Consider the following 10,747-nt stretch of genomic DNA (forward strand, 5'->3'; position numbering starts at 1 on the left):
TATATATATATATATATACACACACACACATATATATATATATATATATGTATGTATGTATGTATGTATATATAAACACACACATACAGAGTAAGATTCTAATTCTTAATGAAAAGAAAGACAAGAAAATCGTAAGGCAGACAATAAAACTGACCAAGGACAGTTAACAGTGTGTTAGCCGGGGTTGCTTTCAGATCATTGAACAGTGGGCCTTTTTTTTTTTTTTTTTCTCTCTTTTTTTGTTCTCCATCTTCTACATGTTTGCATTTTCTAGATTCCCTATAATGAGCACGTACGATTTTGATATTGAAAATACGTCCCTGTCTTTTTAACAGCCCCAGCCTCAAGTGACAGCACAGAGGCTGGGCAGGGCTGATTTGAGTACCAGCTAATCAGAGGGGCTGTCTGGAGTTGCTATCGCTGATCAGCAAAGGGGGGGGGGGCACTCAGCAGGCTGCAGCTTGTGACCTCAGCACCCCCACTGTGCCTGCCATCTCACTGTCTCCCCTTTTCCTCCAGGTGCTTATACGCCAGAACCCCTCAGCAGCTTCCAGTGGGCCCTTCTCTCAACTGGCCTCATGTTCTTCTATCATTTCAGCGTCTTGCAGACCCTGGGCCTGGTAAGTTTGGTTATATCCCCTTCTAGTCCCTCTGTTTGGAGTTCTCCATAAATCTTGATAATCCCGGTTGGTACTGGTTTATCGTTTTGTTTTGAAAAAATACAAGATGCTAAAGGCCAGGACGTCAGATTGTTGTGTCTGGGTAGCTGATTTATGATGCACAGCCTTGACCTCTCCAAAGAGTTTTTGGAATTTTTCAGTAATGACTGTTTCTTTTTCATCCCTGGGAGACAACGCTGCCCATCGTTCATGGCCACTTACGTTGGAAATAGTGAGTTGCAAATGGAGAGTGGTTTGCTGTGGACCCCATGGGGAGAAAGGACCCTAACACAGGCCCTGGGCCTGAGGAAAGCTTCTTACGTGGGGTCCATGTTGGGCCGACTGCCAGGCACTGTAGCAGTCTCGGACCTGAGCTGAGTGGCCAGTTAGAAGTGTGCTGTTGAGGGACCCCTGTACCATTCTGGAGTGTTCAGAACTGCCTGGAGTGTGGAGACTGGTTGGACTTAGTAGTTGAGTTATCTAGAACCCCAGATGGCTAAGTGCAAGTGAGAGGAATAGCTTGGCTCTGGGGCTAGGGAGGGGTCAGGAGACCCAAGTTTAAATCCTGGCTCTGCCACTGATTGGCATGAGTCACTTTGCCCTCTGAGAGAGTTCCCCACCCCTCCATGTCATAAAAAGTGGCCCCAACCTCGCCAGAGGTGCTGAGGACGTGTCTCTAAAGTCAACAGGCTTGAAGGTCTACGGAAGGCAGCACTGTGGCCCTCCTTGGCACAGGAGTGGAATGTTGGGGTTCATGTGCCAGCAGCACTAGTGTAGCATGTGGAGCCTCGCGCGACTTAGCATGCTTAGGGCATGTAAGCGATGTCACCATTGCCTTCATAGAAGCAGTTACTTTCTCTTCCCCACCCTGTTATATGTCTCTCCTCTGTGGTCTACTGGGGTCTGGGGAGTTTGAGGTCTTTGCCAACTGGTTTACTGAGGAAGCAGTATGACCTTCACACCCTCACCTCCTGCTGCTCTTCACTGGGAAGAGACAGTGTCTTCATATCACCATGCATAGCAGGCTCTGTCCCACCTCTGGGCTTGGCTCAGTCCATGCCTCCTACCAGGAAGGCTGTGCGTCCCGCCCTCCCTCCCATTTCTCGCCATCCATCTTTCATGAACCCATTCAGGTGCCACTCCCCTCATGAAATTGATTTTCTTTGAGGACCACAGCCTCCGTTATGCTATCCTTCTCAGAACTCTTGGTAAGGAGCACTCTCGAGTTTGAGCTCAGATGTGGTAGACTTGACTGAGTGCCAGTTATGTGGAGGTAGGGACCATAATGTTCTTTTCTGCTCTTACATCCTTCAACACCTCTCCGAAGTCAAGACACGTAGTAGGAGATGCTTAGAAATAGCAACGGGTTCTTGGCCCAACTGGAAGACAAGGCTGCACAAAAGCCAGCAACTTTTGTACTGGACAACCTTCCTCCTTCTCCTCCAGAGGGCCCTAGCTTTGACCCACCTCACAATCCTAGGGGAGGGAGATTCCTTTATGAACAGGGGGGGATTGGCCAATCCCTCCTTGTCTAGTCCTCCAGGAGGTAGACATGGCTGAACTGGCAGAAGCCAGAGGAAGCCCAAGGATGGTGAACGCTCACTCTACCTCCCTTGTCCCTGCAGGTCACCGAAGTGAATTTGAACAACATGCTGTGTCCGGCCATCTCAGACCCATTCTACGGCCCCTGGTATCGCATCTGGGCCTCGGGACACCAGACTCTCATGACCATGACCCACGGGAAGCTGGTCATCCTGTTCTCATACATGGCTGGGCCCCTGTGTAAATATCTGCTGGATTTGCTCCGGCTTCCAGCCAAGAAAATAGACTGAAGGTGGTTGTCTTTTTCTCCCTCCCCCCCCCCCCTTGAGGAAGCAAGTCCTGACTTGACTTAGAGAACACTCCGTTCTTGATGAAATCATGGGAGAGGGCAGTAGGAGGTTTTGGTGTGTTTCTTGTATCCTCCTCTCTGTCCTTTTCTTCCACCACTCTTCCTTCCCCAGCTCTTTCCCCCAGGGTGTCTCCTTGAGCCTGGGGCCTAGTGCTGGGGATGGGCTGTTCCTTCCTTCCTGTAGACTCTTTCTCCCTGCTCCCAGTGGCCTTGCATGGGAGATGGTAGTTGGTGGCTCTTTCACTCTGCTTGTTGGTGCTCTAGCAACAGCTGGTTGAGAGAAAGGGAACAACAAACATTCGTTCTTTTGGCATTGAAGTAAGTGGGTTGTGTTTCATTTCTACACTGCCAGGGACCCTCAGGCCTATGCTTGGGTCCCCTTTTGTTGCCAGCACAGCCCTTACCATCAGGGGGCGGAACCCTTGTTTCTATAGCATCCCCCAGAGGAGAGCTGGCGTAATCGAAAGGGGGCAGGGTTAAAGTGTCCACTACTAGGCAGGGCCCTGTGTAAGTAGTGCCTGAGAGAACTGAGAACTGACCCAGATCCCGTCCAAAGCGAGCAGAGAAATTCATCAACGGAAGTGGCAACTTGAGAGAACTAGGATCTGAACCATTGGCGTCATTTCAGTTTAATGTTGATCGTAGACAGAATTTGAATTTTGAGTTTCCCTTAAATGTTCTCTCTCTCTTATAAAAAGGCAGCCATAGGAAAGAATGAGCTAGGCTGTTGTTGTTTTAATGTTGGGGTTTGGAGAATCTTTGGGGCAGGGCCCAGTTCTTCAAGGGGCTCCTGTGCTATTACTTGGGTACGCCAGCTTCCTGGGTTTGGGAAGACATAGCTTCTGCCAGCCTTGTTTCCTTGGGCCAGATTGCTTCCTGGCAGCCAGATTCAATGCTGACTTGTATAACATGGGGGACCACCACATGCCACCCCCAAACCCCTGTCCAGGCTCAAAGGAAAGTCCCCACTGGTGGAGGTTCAAGTGCTTAGAAAGTAGGACCTTGGGGACATTATTTTCTTGCGAGACATTAGCTCAGTCATGTATGGACCCCAAGGTGGGAGTTAGTGGCCCTGGTGGTGCTGCAGAATGAGCACTGGACTGCTAATGGAAAGACCGGCTGTTCAAACCCACCAGCGACTCCACGGGGAAGATGAGCAGCTTGCTGCTCCTTGTAAAGATTACAGACTCAGAAACCCTATACCATCTCAGAACCGACTCCAGGGGGGGCCAGGCCAGGCTACCCTACTGGGGTTTCTCCCATGGCAAGGCCAAGGGGAGTAAGTACTACACAAATCCGGACAGGAAATTATTCAGGGACTTTGTCTGATGAGCTGCCTTGCTGCTCTCCCATTCCGGACATCCTAGTTGCACTGCGTCAGTTCCAGTATTTTCAGTGGTAATGTGTTCATTCAGGGACTCAGCCATCATCATTTTAGCAAATAGGCCTACAGAATGCAGGAAGGTCTCAATTGAGGAATTCAATTGCCCAGGGAAGCAATCCTAGGGCTCACAGACTGGAGGCCCACTCTTCTGCATAGGCCAACTGCCACTGAGGCGACATTATCCCTTAGGTGGAGGGAGGGGTGTGCGGTTCTTGCTTCTCAAGAGCTTCCTAGGACTCATAAGCTTCATTTTCTGCAGACTTTGAGAACTTGGCCCCTAGGACTGACTGTCCCTCAAGACAAGGCACTCCTGGAGTATCTCAATTCCCCCTGTCCCCCACTCCCCTCAGACTGAGGTATGCAGAACTGTGTAGAAGTGGCCGATGAAGAAATGTGCCAGGGCCTAGTACTCCCTTTGGCCTTGTCATGGGAGGAGCCCCAGTAACCTGCCCTGGCCCCCTTGGAGCACTTCAGAGTGCTGTAGGCAGATGATGTGGGCCGCAGCTGGGATGGGGCAAGTCTCAGCTTGGGAAGGCCACAGAGTTCTGATTCTGCAGGCTCCTTCTTCCTTTCTGTCCTGTGGCTGTCAGCTCCTGCTTTGCCCACACATTTGCCATGGCTGCAGCTCAGTGCCCCATCTGGCTGACACTCTCTGCTACTTGGAAGGAGTGAAGAAAGTGAAAGCCACGTGCCTGGCCTGGCCAGGCCAGTCCAGAAACAGACTTGGCAGGGGAAGAGGGAAACAAGGGGGAGAGACGGGGCTTCTTGGGACTCAGTTGGCTCCAAAGCCTGTGGGCAGAATGAGCAAGCCTGGTAGATAGTGGGTCTAAGGGAGTATTTGGAGGGTTTCCTCAGCAAGCATCTGAGGTGATCGGGCCTTGCTCTTCCCTTGGACCAAGCCCATGGAAAAAGGGCAACCTGGCCAGATGCCCTGCTTTTGGGGTGGCTCTCCTTCCCACCCAGCAACCAGCCTGCTGCCACTCCAGCTTGGCTCCCGGAATGAGGTTAAAATTGCTATTGAGCCCAGACTTACCAGGTCCTTCCTAGGCATTCCAACCAGTGCCAAGGTGGCTCCGCAGCCACCCTGGTCAAGTTTCCAGATGCCATCTGCCAGCGTGTGGAAGCTCTGGGGCTGTTTGTGAGGATGCTTGTAGAAGTGGACTGTTTGCTTGAAAACAGCACTAGAAAGGGCAAAGAACCCCCATCTTCCCCCTCCCCCAGGTAGCCAAGGGATCTGGGCCAATGAGAAGAGTCTGTTCAGCTGACCGGCTCATGACGTCAGCTCCACATAGTAGAGGGATTGCCACATTCCTCTCAATACTCCCAGTATTTGGTTTTGTGCACCAAAGATGATCTGGCCCCCTTTTTCTCCCGGAGGCAGACTGGTGTGTTCCTCAGTTAGCCTTCAAGGGCACCGTCTTGGTTCTGAAGCCACCGGCTCGAGTCTCGCCAAGCCAACATTGTCTGTCCCTTGGACTTCCCTAGTCTTCACAAAAGCTGCTTTGTAACATCGTCAAAATCACTGGGGCAACCAGCGCACTTTATTATATGGTACCTCAACCTAGCTGTCCAAGAACCCCTTTGACTGTAGCCTTCATCAGGGTTTTGATACTTGGGATCGTTGATAATTAATTCAGTGTTTTGGTGCCGTGGGCACAATTCCCTCATGGTTTTCAACAGGTCTCTGTGCACGGGTGTGCGTGCTAGATAGCACCCTGGTGGTGACCTGGGGGCTCAGGACGGCCCCTCCTCCCTTCCCTCTGCCCAAAAGCCTTCCCTGGATCTATAGCTGTGGATGCAGGGGCATCTGCCCTCTTTGAAAGTAGGGGTTCTTGTTGGTTTCTACTGAAAGTGGGGAGGTGAGGAAGGCAAAAAGCAAGGCCTTTTGTGACATGGTTGACATTGGGCTGGTTTTGGTCAGTGGACAGCAGGGAGAAAGAAGGTCTTCGGCAGGCTTTTGCAGGCTCCTTTATAAGGCCCCAAACTGGGAAGGGTCGCCCTCACCACGTGCTCTGCCCTCTCTGAGGGTGGGTAGAGGGAATGAGAGGGTGGGAGTAAGCCTTCTGTCTTGTGTATATAGAAGAGTGAGCCTATGGTGCTCAGGAAAACCTAGTCGCTTCTTGTTGCTTGTCTGTGTGACATTTTTTGTAACACTGGTTTGCTACTTGTGGTGTGAAACATACATACAAATAAACAAACAACCGTTGGGTGGGGGTGGGGGGATTGAGGAGGGAAGAAAAGCAAACGAAACAAAACAAAACAAGTCATTTTAGGCAAAGCTGTTGATTCATAAACTCTTGCTTTTTTCAGTGTCAATTTTGGGTTCAGTTTTCCAGAATTCTGCCTATCTAGTGATGTTCTTGTGGTAAAGATTGGCTAATCTGTAATTTTCAACAATACCCCTGCCTTCACCTCTTTCCCACCCTTCTTGCCTCCCACCCTTCCTCCTTCCCAAGCTGGGATTGCTATGCACTGGGTGGATCTTTCGCTGTCACCCCCTCCCCCAGCCGGGCGCTCCCTTTGGAACCAATCTTGCCAGTCCCCTTCAAAAGCGGGGGTGGTGGCAGTGGTGGTGTTGTGTTTTTGTCAGGCTGGTTCTTGGGTGCTCTGTGCCCTCACCAAGTTTGCTCCGCCTCTTGGGGCATTTTGTAATGTGTATTCTCTGATTTGTAAAAAAAAAACACCAAAAACCAAAAAAAAAAACCTTTTGATTGTACTGAAATGGTGTCTGTAGTCACCCTTGGTAATAAATGGTCATTCATTTGTCTACTCAGCGTGTGGCTGCATCTCAATCTCAGGTGTCTCTGTTGTTGAAGATCTCTCCACGAGAAGGAGCCCTTACCACTGCCGTGTTTTCTTCGTTGACCAAGATTTCTGAGAAGCCAGAAGTCTTGGCCCTTTGCTTTCAGTAGTGGATACAAGGGACTGTTGTCCCTCCACCCTTGCAGGGCCCTCTCAGCACAGCCATTATGGTGGGCACCATGGCCACGAATGCCCACACACTGCCTACGTCCATTAACAGCTGTGAAGGACCCAGCAGGGCTTATCTGTTGGGCTTGGAGGCCCCACGGTGGACTGGGTCAGGCTGGATTACATCTTTGAAAACCAATATGTTCTAGACCACTTGACCCAAGTTTCTCCCAAGGGCCCCCTCTGTATCCAGCACAGTACAGCACAGGCCAGTACCCAGTACAGGTCACGCTGTACCATGGTGAGAAGAGAACATAGCCCTGCCCCCTGGGAATGATGGGACTGGCCTTCCGAAAGTCACACAGTGAGCATCACACAGCTAGTTCACGTGATTCCGTTGACCTTCCTTTGTACCACACACAGGTCTTACTCGGTCTGTGCTGTTGTTTCTAGAGTTGACTCAGCTAGCCAAAATGGCTCCCAGTCCAGGAGGACCTCCTCTTTGGCCTGTAGAGGCAAACCCAGGCTAGGAATGAGACAGGACCCAACAATCCTGGAGTACGAATCCACTATTTTGGGCAAGTCATTGCAGCTCTTGCTGTCTGGGTTCTCCATCCACAGAGCACTAGCTACAGGTCATCTATCACTTGTGTGTGCTAGGCACAGTGTTGTACTAACCACACACATTACCTCAGGGCCACTGGTTCTGTGATAGAATTCTCACCTTCTATACTGGAGACCCAGGTTCAGTTCCTGGCCAGTGCTCCTCAAGTAGGATGTATCTTGTAATCAATAGCATGACATAGTGGAATCAACAAACTTTATTCCTTTTTTTTTTTTTTTCCCTGGTGGGACATGGTTCAATTTAAGGCTTCTTAGAATTGATAAAATCAAGACCAAACCCATTGCTTATGAGTTGAGTCCAACTCATAGCGACCCTGCATGGTGTGTCCAAGACTGCAAATCGTTACAGGAGCTGAAAGCCTCATCTCTCTCACAGACTGGCTGGTGAGTTTGAATTGCTGACCATGCAGTTAGTAGTCCAGTGCTGATCTTAAGAACTGATAAGATGCCATGATTGCTAACTTACATTCCCCTTCCTCATGATGTTGTTGTTAAGTACTGTCAAGTCGGTTCCGACCCATAGCGACCCTATATAGGGTTTCCGAGGAGCATCTGGTGAGCTTGAAGTGCCAACCTTGTGGTTCAAATGGCTTTGCAGTCTGGCGCATTAACCCACAGTGCCACAACCAGGACCCTCTTTTTTTTCCTGACTGCTTCCCAGCCAGGCCAGGCAAGCGTTCTACTTCCAGAGAGGGACACACGCTACCTGTCAGTGGAACCTTGTATTTTGATGTGAAGCTGAATAGGCTCTAAACTAAGACTAGGAAGAAAGGCCTGGTGATCTACATCTGAAAATCAGCCAGGATAAAACCCTTTGGATCGTAGTAGTCTGATCCCCAATTGATTGTGAGGATGGCAGGACTGGGCAGCATTTTGTTCTGTATTGTATGGGGTCACCAGGAGTTAGGAGTTGATTCAAAGGTGGCTAACATCAACTCACTCACGCACTGTCATTGAGTTGATTCTGACGCATGCTGACCCTCTGTAGGGTTTCAGAGCCTGTCAATCTTTATGGGGGCAGAAAGCCTCCTTTTCTCTCTTGGAGCTGCTGGTGGATTCGAATTGCATTGGGCTGCTAACAGCAACAACACTCCTCACACAAGTACGGTGAGATGACCAATGATGCTAAGAAATGGAGACTCACCGCTAAGAAATTGAGGAACTGGAATTTGAAGCCAAGACTTTAAAAAAAAAACCACCTTTTTAAAAAACATTTTATTGTGAACTGAGTCAAGGTTTACAGAGCAGATCATCATTTTACATTCAATAACTCATACACTTTGTTTCATCTCAATGATTTCAGTCCCCTCCACGTAACAGCAGAGATCCCACTTCCTCCCTGAGCTTCCTGTTTTCCATTCTACCATCCTTTCTCAACTTTGCCCTTAGGAAAATTGTTGCCCTTTTGATTTCGAAGGCTAGACCATTCCATGGTGAGCATACCTTACTAGTGTTGTTTCCTCCAACCCCCACATGTCTGCCTACTGCTTGGCTGACAATTGGGCTATGAGGGTGAGTTCCTTTCTAGACCTAAAGGGTGGTGGAGGGTCATAGTTTCAGGTCCCTCAAGTCTCTGTCTGACCAGTAAACCCAGTTTTTTGTTTGTTTGTTTGATTTTAAATACGTTTGAGTTTTGTTCTCTATTTTCTCCCACTCTATTTTCAGGATCCCTTTCAGAGCAGCATGTAATGGTAGCCAGGTGCCATCTAGTTTGTCTGGTCTCAGAGTCGCGGAAACTGATGTTCACGTGTTCCTTTAGTCCACTGGACTAATTCCAAGTCTCTTCCGTTCTCATGGAAAGACCAGTAGCCGTGCCTTAGATGGCTGCTCATGAACTTTTAAGATCCCAGACACTACTCACCCAAGTAGGATGTAGAACATTGTCTTTGTGTGGACTGCATTACACCAGTTGACCGTGGAGTCTACTGAAACTCTGGTCCTGAGTCCCCAAGCCCAGCAATTCATTGCCTTAAGATGCTTGGTAATATCTAAGAAGTTGTCATCATTTTCCCTGCTGTATGCTCCACCGCATTCATAGGTGTGTTTGCAGAAAAGGTAATTTTTTTTCTAAAGATTTCATTGTGAATTATGTAATAGTTTACATGGGGCAGGGAAACATTTGCTTTACAGTCATCCTTTCGCATATTGTTTCATTGCAATGATTATAGTCCCCTCCATGCATCATCAAACAACCAAAGGGCACACCCCACAAGCCTACCCCCCCCCTCAGCCATCAGCACACAGCCCCTCTCCCTCCCTGAGTCCAGAGTCCCCAGCCGCTCCATCTCTCCATGTCATCGTCTCTGTCTCCATCTCTGGCATTGCTGCTTCTCTGGGTAGGGTCCCACACTCCACTCTTCTCCCTTGGTGGTCCCAGGGACCTCTTCTCCTGGGCTGCAAAATCAACCACTCTCCTCAGAAAAGGTAAACTTATTCATGTACAAATATACCCTTTCTAAGTAACATATTTGTAGGATATATATATATGTTGTTGTTATGTGCCATGGAGTCGGTTTCGACTCATGGTGACTCTGCACAGGGTTTCCAAAGCTGTAAATCTTTACAGGAGCAGAAAGCCTCATCTTTCTCCTGCATGTATATATATATATATATTGACTCTGCACAGGGTTTCCAAAGCTGTAAATCTTTACAGGAGCAGAAAGCCTCATCTTTCTCCTGCATGTATATATATATATATATATGTTGTTGTTGTTAAGTACCATAGAGTCGGTTCCGACTCATAGTGACCCTGTACAGGGTTTCCGAGGCTATAAATCTTTACGGGAGCAGAAAGCCTCATATTTCTCCTGCGGAACAGCTGGTAGTTTCGAACTGCTGACCGTAAGGTTAGCAGCCCGATTCATAACCACTACACAACCAGAGCTCCTTGCATGTATATATATATACATGCATACATATATAGATCACTTTTCTTCCCTTACCCATTCAGCCTACGTTTCAATCCATGTATCTACGCACAGAACACACTTGTTCCAAATTTGTGTATATATCACTATTTATACTTATCCCCTTTAGCCCTTGAATACTTCCCTGTGTCTTCACCTGTCTTTATCTTCTTTCTGCCACCCCCCCCCCCTTCTTGTGCATTGCCTTCCCCATCACTCCAAAGCCCAGGTCATTTCTACTCTTCAGTGGACTCCACCACCTACCATTCTGGTGTGCTTGGATTGCTGAGTAGATCCTTGTCCAGGGGTCCCCCAGCCCTTAGAGAAGCAGACTTGACCCCAGTGAGCCTCTGAGCTGAGTTGAAAGCACAAA

At 48.9% G+C, this 10,747-nt stretch overlaps 1 protein-coding gene across 1 annotated transcript in view; it reads left to right on the forward strand.

Moving 5' to 3' along the window:
* Window positions 1-2,592, forward strand: part of TMEM164 (transmembrane protein 164) — a 244,194-nt gene extending 241,602 nt beyond the window's left edge. Inside the window, exons 6-7 of the mRNA XM_006873237.1 lie at window positions 520-620; window positions 2,285-2,592. Coding sequence (XP_006873299.1) covers window positions 520-620; window positions 2,285-2,491 — 308 coding nt within the window. The 3' untranslated portion in view covers window positions 2,492-2,592. The remainder of the gene's footprint in view (window positions 1-519; window positions 621-2,284) is intronic.
* The last annotated feature ends 8,155 nt before the right edge of the window (window positions 2,593-10,747 follow it).

Source organism: Chrysochloris asiatica, unplaced genomic scaffold (genome assembly GCF_000296735.1).
Source record: "Chrysochloris asiatica unplaced genomic scaffold, ChrAsi1.0 scaffold00231, whole genome shotgun sequence".
Taxonomy (NCBI): Eukaryota; Metazoa; Chordata; class Mammalia; order Afrosoricida; family Chrysochloridae; genus Chrysochloris; species Chrysochloris asiatica.